At 54.6% G+C, this 15,185-nt stretch overlaps 2 protein-coding genes across 2 annotated transcripts in view; both read left to right on the top strand.

Annotated features, from left to right (window-relative positions):
* IFFO2 (intermediate filament family orphan 2) overlaps positions 1-9,333 on the top strand; it is a gene marked incomplete at its 5' end in the record, with an annotated part of 42,653 nt that extends 33,320 nt beyond the window's left edge. The window contains 3 exons of the mRNA XM_042013268.1: positions 1,723-1,812; positions 2,458-2,588; positions 3,360-9,333. Coding sequence (XP_041869202.1) covers positions 1,723-1,812; positions 2,458-2,588; positions 3,360-3,465 — 327 coding nt within the window. The remainder of the gene's footprint in view (positions 1-1,722; positions 1,813-2,457; positions 2,589-3,359) is intronic.
* Positions 9,334-10,047: 714 nt separating this feature from the next.
* The window catches only part of ALDH4A1 (aldehyde dehydrogenase 4 family member A1), a 7,645-nt gene continuing 2,507 nt past the window's right edge, over positions 10,048-15,185 (top strand). Inside the window, exons 1-7 of the mRNA XM_042013267.1 lie at positions 10,048-10,119; positions 11,046-11,139; positions 11,403-11,495; positions 11,600-11,647; positions 11,941-12,096; positions 12,408-12,557; positions 12,680-12,754. Of these exons, the coding sequence (XP_041869201.1) occupies positions 10,085-10,119; positions 11,046-11,139; positions 11,403-11,495; positions 11,600-11,647; positions 11,941-12,096; positions 12,408-12,557; positions 12,680-12,754 (651 nt within the window). The 5' untranslated portion in view covers positions 10,048-10,084. The remainder of the gene's footprint in view (positions 10,120-11,045; positions 11,140-11,402; positions 11,496-11,599; positions 11,648-11,940; positions 12,097-12,407; positions 12,558-12,679; positions 12,755-15,185) is intronic.

Here is a 15,185-nt window from a genome sequence, read left to right on the forward strand (position 1 = left end):
GGGAATGGCTGGGAATGGCTGGGAATGGCTGGGAATGGCTGGGAATGAGCTGAAATGGGCTGGGAAGGGCTGGGAGTGGGCTGGAAATGGGTTGAGAAGGACTGGGAATGGGCTGGGAACGGGCTGGAAATGGGTTGAGAAGGGCTGGGAATGAGCTGAAATGGGCTGGGAATGGCTGGGAAGGGCTGGAAATGGGTTGAGAAGGACTGGGAATGGGTTGAGAAGGACTGGGAATGGGCTGGGAATGGCTGGGAAGGGCTGGGAAGGGCTGGGAGTGGCTGTGTTACTGCATCGCTGAGCAGCACAGCGGCGGGAGGTGGGAAATCATCCCGCTGCCTCCCGGACAGGGAAGATGCTGAGGCAGCAGCCTCGGGAATATTGTCTGGTGCTGGCTGCCAGGGCGTGTCCACGTTCCACCTCCCTGCTCGTGGATCATCCCTCCGGAGCACTCGGAGGCTGCGGGGATTACTGGGAAGTGCTGGAGCTGCAGAAACCGCGCTGAGCGGGAGAGTGGCAGAGGGATAACGGGGAGCGGGAGGGTGGCGGGGTGATAACGGGGAGCGGGAGAGTGGCAGGGTGATAACGAGGAGCCTTGAGCAGGAATTAATGACAGGCTGATTTGCATAGGCCGGGCGTGCCTGGCTGAGCAGAGCCTTCACAGCAATAGCGCCGAGCCCAGGCCCCGCGCGCGGAAACTCTAAAGATTTTAAGAAGCTTAAATCCTTCTAAATGAAAATTATACAAGGAAAGGGTAGATTTGGCTTGTAGATGGAGGTTCAGAATAAAGACTGCTCCGGCTGTGCCTGCTCTTTAACATGTGCTTTACATGCCTGAATCTTCCTTCCGTGGGTTTTATTCAAGTTCTTACACGCTGCCCTCGCCACCTTCTTTTATGACCTTCCTCCTTAAAGCTCTTCTGCATATAAAAGGATCAGTGGGATGATTCTTGTAACTCCAGGCTGGATAGCCTGGTGTGGGTGCCAGCAATGAGCCCTGTAAATCTGCCAGGGATGTGGCCACAGCGCGGCAAGGCCGTTAGCACTCATCGGTGCAGTCGTGTTAAGTCGAGGATGATTTTGTAATGGAAAGCAGAGCTGCTTGAAGACGTGGAAGAGGGAGCAGTGACACTGCGGTGCCTTTTTGTGCAGCACGAAGTAGCTCTGTGTGTTTGGGAGCCCAGGCTGTACTGTCACTCCAGAGCAGGACAGCATTTGTTCAGCTGCTTTATCCAGCAGTGCCCTGAGGAATTCCAGAGGGGATCCGTGCGTGCACGGGGGGTGCTGGAGGGTAACGATGTGTAACTGGAAAGTGACAATTCCAGGATAAAGGTGTGAGTAGCAGTGTGGTCAGTGCAGGGAAAATGAAAAGTTTCATGGCTGGAGAGCAATTCCAGTCTGTGCCAGTGTGATGAGGCTGTGAAAGGCTCGGGAAAATGCAGGGGTTTGGTGCTTTGGAATGCATCAGGTGCATGGGTTTAATTGCTGGAGCCTTGATCAGCCCTCACCTTTGTGTGTCCAAAGCTCTGCTCGTGGCACAGAAATGTGTTCTCCTGGTATTCCAGTTTGAAGAACAATATTCCTTGCCTGTGTTAAAAAGAAAAAAATCAGTGCATGAAGGAACACAACCACCTGCATTTCCAGGGGAGGCTGAATAAAATCCTCCATTCGCTCCTGAATGCTTTTAGTTCCTTGCTCATTCTTTGTGTTCTCCTTTCCCCTGCAGGAAGAAAACCTGGGAAACTTGATCCACGAAACAGAGTCTTTCTTCAAAACGAGAGACAAGGAATACCAGGAGACAATAGGGCAGATAGAGGTGAGGAAGGGGAATTGTTCCTAATGGAGGGACACGGGCACGCACCGGGGAGTCCCAGAGGGAAGGAGGAATGTCCATATATCCAAGAATGCAAAGGCATTTCCCTCTGACATGCCCTGGGGATTTTCCTAAATGCCATTCTCTGTGCTATTATTGCTCCATACTTCAGCACTGAGCATAAATCTGGGGCTGCTGGAGACAGAAAACCTGCAGAACAAAAGGAATAAAACACACTATTATTCTTTTTTATTATTCTGTTTTCCCTCCCTTTGTTCTGCATATCCACCCTCACCCTGGGAAATGCTTCCCAAGACGTGGCCTCACAGGTTGCCAGAAACAGCAGCTGGAGCTTCTCAAAATCTCTGCCCTGCCTCCAACAGGCTTTCATTAATTCCTGCCTGTTGACAAACAAGGTGCCAAGAGCAGGAAAACCCCTCCAGGGCTGCTCAGAACCAGCGTGAAACTCTGATTGCCCTTCCTGAGCTGGTGAATGCGTTGGCAGTGAGGGGCAGGGAGGATGAGTGTGCACTGCGGGCGGTTTGGGTGGGCTCTGGCCAGCTGAGGCATCCCCACCAGGGTGGGAAGCACAGGGAAACTGGGATTGCACCTCACCTGAGGCTGATTCTTTCCCCTTCTTTCCCCCAGCTGGAACTGGCCACGGCCAAGAGTGACATGAATCGGCACCTGCACGAGTACATGGAAATGTGCAGCATGAAGCGGGGCCTGGACGTGCAGATGGAAACCTGCAGGAGGCTCATCAAGGGCTCAGCTGACAGGTACCGGGCTCCTCTGCTGCTCCACGAGCTCCCTCCCTGCTGCCTCCTGCCAGCTGGGGCTAAGGGCAGCACTGGCGCTTTATGGCTTTGTCCCTGGGAGGATCCTGTGTCCCGGGATCAGCCGGGAAAGGGGGCCTGGAGCAGAGTGTGGGGTCCTACACCCTGTGACAGCTCCAAGGACTCAGCAGCTGCTCCTAAGCACAGGGAGCTGCAGCTCAGGTGGACTTCCAGTCTTGAACATCTCAGATTTAGAACTCTTAAAACCCCAAATTAAATCTCGACTCTGGACTTACATGAAGAACTTGTTTTTTAATCTTCTCATGTGTTAAGAACCTTACACTATGAGGGATTTCTCTTATCTCTTGCTCAACCCCAGTAGAATAAGATGATAAACTTTCAATTTTCAGGGCTCTGGGTATTAGGGATGCTGAGAGTCTCTGGAGGAGACTTTGCTCTCCATTTCCCCATCAGTAAACCTGGGACAGCCCCTGTGTTTGTGTAGGGGGTGGGTGGGGTGGCAGCTTAATTTTACTGCTGCTATTTACTGTAAACCCAATGTTTGATGTTATTAAAGGGGTTTTTAAATATATTATCTATATTTAAATATAGATATTTAAATAGCTTTGGGGAGTGCCAATGTTTCATGTTAATAAAGGGGTTTTTCAATAGTATTGTGGAGGGAAAGTGACTGTTTTCTTTAAAGATTCTTTTTTTTTCCCTTCCTCCTTCTGTCACTGATATTAAATTTTTTGGCTGCACCTTTCCCTGCAGGAATTCTCCATCTCCCAGCTCCGTAGCCAGCAGCGACTCAGGAAACACAGACGAAATTCAGGACGATTTGGACAGAGAGACGGACGTGGAGCCCATGGTCAGCTGATAGAAAGCGGGAGCATTGCGGTGAAGGGGAAGATGGAGAGCAAAGATTCCAAACCAATTGCTGGGGGAAAGGTGAAAGACTCGAGAGCCCTCGCAGAGGGACTCTGAGGACTCATTCCTACACGCATCCCCTCCCACCCAAGGATTGGTGCTGTACATTTCTACTGTTCTACAAACCATAAATGCGGAGTCCTGTAGGAAAACACGGTGTTCTAATTGTGCCTTTGCCCCAAGCTGAGCCACTTTGAGCTCCAGTGGAATATTAATAGCAGGTGTTTTTATAAAATATGTTCTTTAAAAAAAAAAAAAGCCAACCAAAGCTGGTAGCAGCAGAGGATGGTGCTGCAGAGGCTCTGGGTACTTCAGTAAGCTGCTGTTTTTATTGAGCTGCTGCACTGATTGGCAAAAGCGACACTGGCAAAAAGAGCAGCAGAACCAAGACAATTATGGTGCAATTACCAATGTCTGGCACAAAAGAAAAAAAAAAGGAATTGCCTCCAAATTGAACTGCAAACGTTTAAAAATCACAGCGGGTTTGGAGACAGCTCGTAGGGGGAAGCAGTTCTCCAGTACTCAAAGGGTTTTCTTCATCCCACCTTTCGGGGTGAGGGAGCCTTTGGGATGTGTACAAGGTTTCTGCTGGACTCCAGGACCTGGAGGAGCAGGACTCAGCTCGGTGGCAAAGCAGGTGGGCACAGGAGGGGTCACTGGGGGGGGACTATCACTGATTAACTACTATGCAAAAACAAAAAAAAAGCTCGCCTTATTTATGTGGAATGTTTGGTCCCTGCTGGGCTACAGTTATCCCTTGGGAAAAGGAAAGCTAAACCCACATTTGCACACTTAGATGTCTGTAGAGCTGCTTTTGAGGTGGAATGTCATATCACAATGCCTTTGTTTCCAGTGATGGGATTAGGAGGGGAATCAGCCCTTCAGGTCCGTGTTGATTTGTGTCTTTTTTCAGGGTTTTGTTGGGTTTTTTTTAGTGTTTGCAGAATTTCCTTTGCTGACAGGGAGATAACTCCATTTTATGCTGCTTCCGTGATGTGTAGAGTGGGGTAGGTGAAGCATCAGGATGCACTGACGTAGATGTAGGCTGGAGACAGGACTTTGGGAGAGATCCAGGCCACTGTTCTTCGGGAAAGCTGAACACTGGGAAATGCTGTAATCCTTTTTAGGGCGTAGTAAACTGAATCCCAAACTGCTGCTGCCCTAGAACTGGGGAGGAACAGCCATGTGCTTTCTCTGTGAGAAAGTGGCAAGACCTTGGCTTTGCCCATCCTTCTGTATTTTTACCCAGGAGAAGCAGCATCAGAAGTCGGATCACTCGGTGGTGGCTGAGGGAACTCCGGCATCACCGAGCTCCTCACGGTTAGAATGGGAATGGTAGCACTTCAGCCAGGTAAAAACAGGGTATAAACCTCAGCCAATAATTTTTTGTTTGTTTTTAGACCAAGATTGAGAGCGTGGTTGATACTGCCCAAAGCCAGCTGTGGAGTTAAGTAGTGGTTGGAAGACTGGGAGTAAATACCAAATGTGTTTGTTTTTCCTGCCAGGAAGCTTGGAAGGTGCTGTGCAGGAGCAGTGCTAGGGCTGGACAGGGAAAATCCCCATCTCAGCACCCTCTCAGTGTTCCGGAAAGGCAAAGTGGCCAATCCTGTGAGCTTCCTGCCTGGTGTTTCCAAGGCTCTGGTGTGTTGGTCCGGGATCTCTGGAGCTGCTCTGCAAGCAGCCGGTGTCGGTCCGTGTCGCTCCATTCTGTAAAGAGCACAGGTGTCTTGGAAAATGGCTCATTCCTGGGTGGAAATTCCTCAGTCTGGCACGGCCACGGAGAGGGGCGGGAGCTCGGGGGGTTCCTGGTGGAGCTGTGGGCACAGGAATGTTTTCCCCTCGGAGTCTCCCGTGTTGCTGCCTGGCCGTCAGCTCCATCTCCTGCTTCGAGGCCGCGTGGGCTCCCTGCGTTTTCCAGGCTGGGAAGGAGGGCCCAGGCTGATCCATCGGGATCCACAGTGGGGAGGGCACAATCCACAGCTGATGGCTTCAGTCCAAGCCAGTGCATCCAAGGATATTCCCGTGGTGTCCTTACTGATGGCAGTGCTCGGTGCAGAGCGGGTGACAACTCCTTGGATCCTGGGCGTGGGTGAGGGGCTTTCCGAAGCCTGCTCTGTCCTGTAAATGTAGATAACTTTTCTCTGGAAGAGAAACCTTACTCCAAAGTGCTCATTCCTGTTATTTCTTAGGTGGCCAAAGTGGTAAATGTGATGTTCATGAGGGCTGCAAGCTGGGGGGTGGCTGGGGGGGTGTTTGGGGTATTTTTTGGAGGGGGCTGGGACTGCATGTTTGAAATCTGTAATTCTGAAGGGTTTCGAGCCCGTTTGAACTTCAGCTGCTCCCAAGGAGCCTCTCCCGAGGCCGAGGAAGCGTCTGCCAAGGCTGGATGTCTGTGATGCTTCAGTGGCCGGGGCAGGCGTTGCTGAGTGTGGTGAATCAGCTCCTGGAGCCGGCCCCTGGCTCTCCTCCGCCCGGGAACGCTCCTGGCGCTGCCGGGGCCGCGCTGCCGCCTCGCTGCGGGTTTGTTGGTTTTCCTTAAAAATCAGCGTCCCAGCAGGAAAAAGGCTGAGTGTTCCCAAACGCGGGAGCTGTTGTGCTGAGGGCAGGGAATTCCCGAGGCAGGAATTCGGGTGTGGGGTGAGGAGGAGCACCTGTAGTGGGGGGGAGTGAGGGATGTGGGGGTGTAGAACTCACGTGCTCGGTGGTGATGTGTAGGACAGTAGATTCCCATGGGTGTTGGTGTCTTTCTTATAACCACATGTAATCCCTTTTTAAGGAAGGAAAGGTGTTTTCATACTCGGGGTCGGGGGTTTATTTTCATTTAGGCTGGACCAACCTTTTGGGGGCAGCTGGGGTTGGTCCTTGGGGGTTTCCCTGGGAGGTCATTGGTTCGAGGTCCTGCTCTGTGTGTGTGGCACCACTCCAGAAACCAGATCAAAGCTCGCCAGAGAAACAACAACAAAAAAAAAAGAATTTAATTGTAAAAATGCTGGAAATGATTTTGATGACCTCTTCCTTTCTTCCTTTGTAAAGCTGTAAATACTTTATTTTTGTTTTCTATTCTTAATGCGGTGTCATATTGACACTTTTTTAGATTTACAATCAGAAAATCCTCCTCATCCTTTCTCATTTTTTAAAAGGGGATTTCAAGGAAGCAAATTTTTTTGCTCGTTAGCAGTGTAATAATAGATCAAATTCCTAAACCGGGTTTGTACAAAAATGTTTTCAGTAAACAAATGGCAGTTTGTGGATGCATGTTGTTCAAAAACGTCCAAAGAATAATGTGGTACAAATGTTTTAAAGAACAATGTGGTACAAACATGTTTTTCAAAGACTTAGTGACGGTCGTCTTAGTTCACACAACGAAAAAAAGCAAAATTCTTTAAAAAAAAAAAAAGCGTTTGGGGGGGAATGTAATGAAGCTCATCTAAGCTAAATGTGTAATCTATTTATAAAAACACAGTATATATTCTATTTTTATTAGAGGTTTTTAAAGTGCAAACAGATTTCTGTTGCAGATGCAATCGTTCCCTTGTAAAGTCTCTTCTGCTCTGACAGGACCCCCAAATTCTCTGACGGTTCCAAGAGTCAGCGTGGAAATAATCGGGACAGGTTTGGCTGTGGAGCACTCACAGGTCGCTTCCTCCAGGGGAGGCCAACAGGCTCAGCAGCTTTTCTGCCTCTGCAGAATTGCTGCTGCCTCCCTGTGATTTTATTCCCTGATCCTGGAAAGGGTCGGGACCTCCTGAGTCCCGGGAGCGCAGCAGGACAGGGGTTAAAATCTGCCTCAGCCTGGAAGATAAATTAGGGTTGTCTGTACCTGTAGAAATTGGGATTAACTCAACCAAACAAAACAACAGATGGGAATCAGGCCTGAGTCTGCATCTAAAGCTGCTTCTAAAGCGAGATTATATTAATTTTCCTTTTCCATAATCGTTCCTGCCAGCAAAAACACGAGCTGGCTCCCGGGCCGGGCTTGGCTGAGGAAAAGCCGTGGCGGCCGTGGGTGCTCCCGGAGCTCCTTCCCGGTGTTTCCCTTGGCTCTGGGAGCACGGGGAAGGATGTTTGTGTTGGAAGAGCTGCAGTGCTGGGAGGTCTCTGTTTCACGTTCGAGTGCTTCATTTTAGAGCTGAATGTTTAAGGAGTGATTTATCCCGGCTGAATTGAGACATCCCCGCGCTTCCATGAGGCAGGAGCACCCCAGTGAGGATTTTCCACCTTTGGTTTCGGGACTTTCGGGTTTTTTATCCTTTTGCACGGGTCCAGGACTCGGCTGCAGGGGAACACGCAGGTTTTAAAGCTCTTTGCCTTCGCTGTTGCCACCCCAACGCTTGATTTTGAGCTTTGTAGTGGAACGTAACTTGTGTCCCTTTGAGTTTTAAGCGAGAACAAAATTACCAATGGAGGCAGCACGCGGTGTCCCGGTGGGAATGAGCGGGGTGGAGGTGAGCTGGAAGCACTGCCTGCCGAATTCTCCGTGGGAATGGGGTCCCAGCCCCTCTCCCCGCAGAGGGAACGCTGAGGGCTCGCCCAGGCCCTTGGCAGAGGAGTGAGGAAACACCTGACCCTTTCCTTTGTCTATTTTTGTGCGAGTTCCGTGTCCTCAGACCCTTCTGCGTTCGCAGGAGCCTTGCAAAGCTTCTCTTTTGAAGGAGCAACAAATCGTGTTTAAGCGTGGGTATTTGGGTGTAGAAATCGCCGTTCCCTCCTAATTTGAGGCACTCCAACAGTGAAGCACTTGGGAAGGGGGTGCTTGTGGGTCTGGCCAGCTCCCTTTTTTTGGGAAATTACGATGTTAATGCATAAAACAACCCCTGGGGTGGCTTCAAACCTGTGTCATTTCTGTGGCAGAACAGCCCAGGACCACGGTGCCACAAACCCAGCGGGGCTGCCCAGACTGCCACCCCTGAAACCCGAAATTTCTGTGTAACTGGGGAGGGTTTGAGGGCGGTTAAACCTCGGTCACTGAACACACACACACTCCTTGTGTAACGTGGTTTCACCAAAAGGCTCACGATTCAGCCCCTAAAACACCTTCCTGTGGTTAAAGCAAATGTAGCTACCTTCTGCCAAAAAGGATTATTTATTATTTATCGTGTTCAAGTGGAGGGTATCGATGGCTCTTCCCTCCTGCTGTGTCACTTCTTGTCGGTTCCTCTTTAGGTCACGTAAGAGTTTCTTTTATCCCCAACGAGCTACTGATGGTGTGGGAACGCCCCTGGTTACCGTCCCCGTGTAAATATTGTGCTTTATATTCTGTATATTAGCTAATTTTAATGACAAAGACTGGACTGATGATGCTGTTGGAGCCCTGGTGGGGAAAGGCCGGAGGATGACCCAGCTCCCGTGCTCTGGAGCGAGGATGGGGCTGGAGTGCTGTGCTGGGAACCCGCAGCAGCTGGAATGGGACACCGCCAGTGGATTTCGGACCATGAAATGCTTCAAGAATCCAATCCACGTCAGGAGGAGCCCCGAACACTCCCTCAGCCAGAGCCAGAACCACCCGCTCTCCTCTGAGCTTGGCAGATTTGCTCCATTTTCCTTTTTTTTAGTGCCAAAACCGACCCCACCTCCCCCGTCCGGGTCTGCTGGCGGCTCTCCGTGTGCTGCTCCGGTGTCCAGCCAGCGTCCGTCCGGTGTCCATCCCGCTCCATCCCTCCGTCCTGCCCGGGCCGGGGCTCAGCCCGCGGTGCCGGAGCCCAGGGGCTCCTCTGTGGGAACAGGGGCGGGAGCTGTCCATGAAACGCGTCCCAGTCGGTCTCTGGTGACGAGGAAAACCACAAAAAACTATAGAATAAATACCGAACTCCTGGTTGAACGGCTCTGCGTGTTAATTCTTGGGGTGGAAAACGCCTCTAAAGCAAAACGATTTGGGTCTGAGGAGGGAGGGACCATCCTCGTTTCCTAAAATCCAGGTGATTCGGGGTCCTAAAATAGCCCAAACTCCCCTCAAAATTAGGGTCTTTCAGCTGCTGCTCTTAAAACATGACTCTCCTTAGAAATTAAAATACTCGCTACACACCTCAGCCTTCTCCTGGCCCCGCGCCCCAGCCAGGCCTCCCTTTTGGGTTAAACTCCCCCCTTTTTTGGTAATTCTCAGTTCCCAAAGGGGGTCTCTTGCTTTTCTCTTTCTCTCTATTCACATCCGCTCCCACGACCAGGACCATGCGAGCTCCGCGCCCAGTCCCAGCCGCTCCCTCGCCTCGGGGGGGGGTTGCTGTTGTTTTTCCCGAATTTCCCTTTTTTAAATCACTTTTGGCTCCTTCCCGCGCCCCGCCCCCTCCCACGTGCCGCGCGCGCCGCCGCCCTCCGCTCGGGGCGCAACCATCGCCGCGCGGGGGGGGGACGCCCCGGTGGGGACACCCCACAGCCACCCGGCGGGCGGGGGGGACACGGCCCAGCGAGCGGCGGGCTCGGAGCCTCTCCTCCGGAACGCCGCCCCCCGGGGTTCATTAATTAGTAACTAATTAAAGGTTGTGTCTCCCCCCCCCCCCCCCCCCCCCCCCCCCCCCCCCCCCCCCGCACGGTGGGTGGTGGTGGCCGCGGGCCGGGAGTGCGGCGGGGCCGGGATGTGGCGGCGGCTGCGGGCGCTGCGGGACGGCGGGTGAGTGTGGGGGTCCTTCCCTTCCCTTCCCTTCCCTTCCCTTCCCTTCCCTGCCCGTCCCTTCCCTTCCCTTCCCTTGCCCCCTTTCCGCTCGGGGTCCCCGCGATCCGCGCTGCCGCTCCTGCCATCCCCGCTCCCACCGGGACCCGTCCCGCTGCCAACCGCAGGCACTGCCAGCCCTTGTTTCCCCACTGTTTCCCTACTGTTTTCCCACTGTTTTTCCCTTTTCCCGCCTTGTTCCCCTCGTTTTTCCCTTTGTTTTCCCCTTTCCCCCGCTGTTTTTAGCTGTTTTCCACAGCTTACCTCTTGTTTTCCCTTTTACCCTTGTTTTTACATGTTTTCCACTGCTTCCTCCTGGTTTTCCTCCTTTACCCCCTTGCTTTCCCCGTTGTCTTCTCCTTTTCTCCTGGTTTTCTTTTTTCTCCCCCTTTTTCCCTGCCTCCACCTTTTCCCCTTGTTTTCACCCTTTTCCCTTCGTTTTCACCCTTCCCCCCTCCTTTTTCTCCCATTTCCCTCCTTTTTTCGGGCGTTATCGCTGAGCTGGAGAGCGGAACGCCCCCGCAGGGTTGGAAGGCTGCCAAGGTCGAGCTGTTCCCGGGGCAGGTTCAGAGGTGCCAGGCCGGCTTTTGCCCGCTGGACTTTGCCGGGAGCCAGCGGAGCGTGGGGATGTTGGAGCAGCCCGGATCGATCCGGAGCTCACCCTGTGCCTCGTCCCTTAAAAATGCCTTTCCCAGCACTTTTTCCCGAGCCAGGGGGAAGGATGGTGGGCTGGGGGCGAGGTCCGGGCTCAGTTCCTGGTTCTGGCATCCGCATCCAGCGGGAGGGATGGAGCAGGGCTGCTTTGGCCGGGATTGAGGTGTCCCTGGGATGCTGGGGAGCGGAGGGAAGGAGGGAACGGAGGGATTGCAGCGCCTGTCCTGCCCCAGGCGGAGATGGCAGCACCGCCCGGCCATCCAGGTGACCAACGAGCCCATCCTGGAGTTCAAGCCGGGGAGCCCCGAGCGAGCGGCGCTCCAGAAGGTACCAGTGCCGGGATTTGGGGATCTTTGGGGCTGGAGGGGCCCGAGCTGTGCTGCAGGTGCTGCACGGCAGCCCCAGGCTCTCCCTGGTGTGAAAGCCCCGTCCTGCCCAGCTCCTGCTCCTTCCCCTTGGGGACAGCCGTGCCTCCCGTGGGCACCCCATGCCCAGAGCCTGTTCCCAGGTTCCCTTTGCATGTGGGAAGGAGGGATGGAGGGCAGCTGGGGGGGTGAGAGCTGCTCCCACCGTGTTCTCCTCTCTGCCAGGCCCTCGCTGACCTGAAGGGCAAAACCGAGGACATCCCGTGCGTCATCGGGGGGGAGGAGGTGTGGACACCCACAGTGAGGTACCAGCTCTCGGTGAGTCGGGGGGTTCTTATTTAATGGGGGAGAACGGAGCAGGGGTGTCCCTGCAGGAGGGTCTCTGGGACTGGTTCCTACAGAGCCTTTTCTTCTCCTTGCAGCCCTTTAACCATGCACACAAGGTGGCCAAGTACTGCTATGCCAGCAAGGTGAGTGGCCCTCTCTGTCCCCCCTCTTCCGGGCTGTTTTGGGGGGAAGCAGCAGTACTTTGCCTGGGTTTAGCAAGTGAAACGCGTTTTGTGAGCAGGGAGGCTCCAGGAGCCTTTCCAAGCCCCAGGGATCCCAGAACAAATCCACACCAGGAGCTGCAGATTCGGGGTTGCGATGGCACCAGTGTTTTGTGCCTGGGGGTGGGTGACCCCTCGCTTTTCCCTGTGACCTGGTGGTGGAGAGGAACCTGGAGAGGCTCCTCCTTGCTGCCTTTCCACCTTGCCTTCCACAGGAGCTCATTAACAAAGCCATTAACGCTGCCTTGGCAGCCAGGAAGGAATGGGACCTGAAACCTGTGCAGGACCGGGCCCAGATCTTCCTGAAGGCGGCTGACATGCTGAGCGGGCCCCGGCGAGCAGAAGTGCTGGCCAAGACCATGGTCGGGCAGGTAGGGGATGCAGGGGGGAAGCTGGGCTGAGCAGGAGGCAGCTGGGGGAGCAGGGCAGTGGGTGTGGCTGGGGTGGTTTTTGGCAGTGGGAATGGCTGTCGGTGTCCTGTGAGGGGATACAGGGGGATCCCCACTCCTTGCTGAGAAAGGAGGGAAGTGGGGCTGGGAGCTCCTGGGAGCAGGGGCCTTGCAGGAGGCCCCATCTTCGAGAACAGAGCTTGGGAGAGGCACCCCACAGACAGCACTGCACCGCTGCAGCTCTGGCTGCTGCATTCGCCCTTCCCATCACGGCCCGGGGCCTCTCCCTGCAGGGCAAGACCGTGATCCAGGCGGAGATCGATGCTGCTGCCGAGCTCATCGACTTCTTCCGCTTCAACGCCAAGTACGCGCTGGAGCTGGAGCAGAGCCAGCCCCTCAGCGTGGACATCAGCACCAACTCCATGGTGTACCGGGGGCTGGAGGTGAGCTGAGCCCCTCTGTGCCCACACCGGCTCACCCCGCGGGGACCGGCGGCACCGTGCTCACCCCGCGGGGACCGGCGGCACCGTGCTCCCCGTGCTCCCTTTTCCCTGTCCCTCCGCAGGGGTTCGTGGCTGCTGTGTCCCCCTTCAACTTCACGGCCATCGGGGGGAACCTGGTGGGGGCTCCGGCGCTGATGGTGAGTCCTGGGGGTCTGGGGGGGACAGGGGGGACGGGACAGTCCAGGGAAAGGCTGGGAGAGGGACCCTGGCCCCCGGGTTCAGCTGGGCTGGGATGGGCAAGGAGTGAGCTGAGCCTCCCTCGGGCTGTTCCACACCTGGGGCCTGTTGGTCCCCTTGGCTGAATCAGCAATTTGCCTTTAATTAAGAGAAAACATCCCGGTGTCTGGATTTCCAGGGTGATGGGGGAAGCGTTGGAAAAGCACAAACTGCCCAAACCTTCCCTTCTGGGGTTTTTATTCTGAAGCAAAATGTCTTTTCCTTCCCAGGCTGGGTTTGGGATCTGGGGAATAAACACAGCTGGGGTTTGATTCCCTACCTGGGCTCAGGGGTGCTGTCAGGACATGAGAGTGTAACCAGTTTGTAGCTGCTCAAATTCCTCTGGGATGACGCTTTTTGGGTGCTGTGGGTTTGGCAAAGGAAGGCAAGGGCAGGTCGTGGCTCTGCCATTTAGCAGCGAACTGGGAGACAGGAGAGCCCAGCAGGTGTGAAAAAATAACCAAAAAAGTCAAAGTATTGGTAAAAAGCATTTCTGTACATCCCCATTTCTGTGTCCCACCCCATGGAGCACAGGAGCTCCTGCCTTTGCAGCGTGGATTTTGGGGAGAGACTGGAATAACCTGGTGGATTTGGGCCAGGAATAATTAATTTATTGTTGCACTGGGGAAAAAAAAAAACAAACCACAAATTGTCCTCAGCTCTTTGCTAATTAGGCTCAGATTTCTTCCTGGCCCCAAAGAGGGGCCCTCCAGCAGAGCTGGAGCTGGAAGAGGCTGGAGAACAGAGCTTTAAATTTGGGAAAGTCACATTTAAAGCCGTATTTGAGGAGGAGCATTTGAACCCGTCACTTGTGTAGGGCAGGAGTGGGGGGACAAGGAAGAGGGTGAGGCCAACACGGAGCTGGGAAGATTTCTGGGGAGAGAGGTCCCTTCCTCGCACGCCAGGATCCGAGGGAGGCCCTTGGCTTTGGGAAAGCTGGAGATGAGCTCATCCCAGAGCAGATGAGCCCTGCTGGGACGGGGCTAAGACCCGAGCTGGCAGCTTGGAGTGAAATCTGGGGCATCCCGTAGCTCATCCAGCTCCCCCTCCTCGCGTGTGACAATGAATTCCCACCGGGATGCTGCAGGGTGCTGGAATCCCCCGCCTTGCCCTGGGCCAGCAGCAGAAGGGAGCAGGACATCAGCGGGTGCCTTGAAAAGCTCAGCAGCAGGGGGCACCTGGAATTAAAGTTAGGAGAAAGTGGTGCTTGATAGGGGGATATTAATTAGAGCCCGGTGTTTCAGCCACCACAGCGCACTTCCCGGGGGATTAGACACTGCTCGTGCCTAAAGAGCTGGAGAAATCCGTGCAGTCAATCCTGGGAACGGGATTTCCTTGGGATTGGAGCAGTTGCTGCACCGGCCCGGAATCCAGGCTGCTGGGAATGCTGTGTCCAGCCATTGGATTGCCCAGCAGGCTGGAGGGTTTTGCAGGGTGTGGTTTGTTTCTCTCGATGTTTGGAGTGGAAGGGTTAGAGGGGACCAGGAAGGAGCTGTTCCCTTCCTGTGGGGTGGGAGGAAGGGACCTCTCTCCCCAGAAATCTTCCCAGCTCCGTGTTGGCCTCACCCTCTTCCTTGTCCCCCCCATTCGTGCCCTACACAAGTGACAGGTTCAAATGCTTCTCGTCAAACACGGCTTTAAATGTGACATTCCCAAACTAAAAGCTGTGCTCAGGGAAGGAGCTGTGCTCAGGGAAGGAGCTGTGCCCAGGACGGAGCTGTGCCCAGGAAGAAGCTTTTCCTGCACAGCAAGTCCCTGGAAAGCAGGAGACAGAATCCAGAAGTCCCTGTCCAGCCGCCCAGGGCTGTGAGCCCATGCAGGGGAGGCCAAGCCGTGTGACAGGGACACGGGGCGGTCACTGGGAGCCGGAGGGAGGCCGTGGCACGGGGCCAAGGGGGTGGGGTGTCACCAGCACGCTTTTCCAGCCCCTCGTGCTGTTTGTGCCCGGCTGATCGGGGCAGGAGGTTTGGTTTCACTGCCCTGCCTGGCACAAACACCTGCTGGGCCCTGCCCAAAGCCGCTGGCGGCACTGGTGACATCGGGAGCACGTTCCTTGGCTGTGTCCTGAGACAGACACCGGGGCCGTGTTTCCAGCTCCTCTTAGGGAAGGCAGAGCTCATCCCGGGGAAGGGAGGGTGCAGAAGGCTGGCACGGCGGCCTGGTGAGAGAAAAGGGGGGGGGTTTGTGCCTTCAGCTGAGCAGGGCAGTCCCAGCCCTTCCCAAACCAGTGCTGGGGGAAGGTGGCTGCGAGTCACCGCTCTGGGACGGTTTTCCAGGGAATTCAGCCATCCCTCATGGAGCTCCTCTCCTCTCCTCTCCTCTCCTCTCCTCTCCTCTCCTCTCCTCTCCTCT

Source organism: Corvus kubaryi, unplaced genomic scaffold (assembly GCF_017639235.1).
Source record: "Corvus kubaryi isolate FWS band 111438036 unplaced genomic scaffold, C.kubaryi_AGA036_p1.0 split1-37344, whole genome shotgun sequence".
NCBI lineage: Eukaryota > Metazoa > Chordata > Aves > Passeriformes > Corvidae > Corvus > Corvus kubaryi.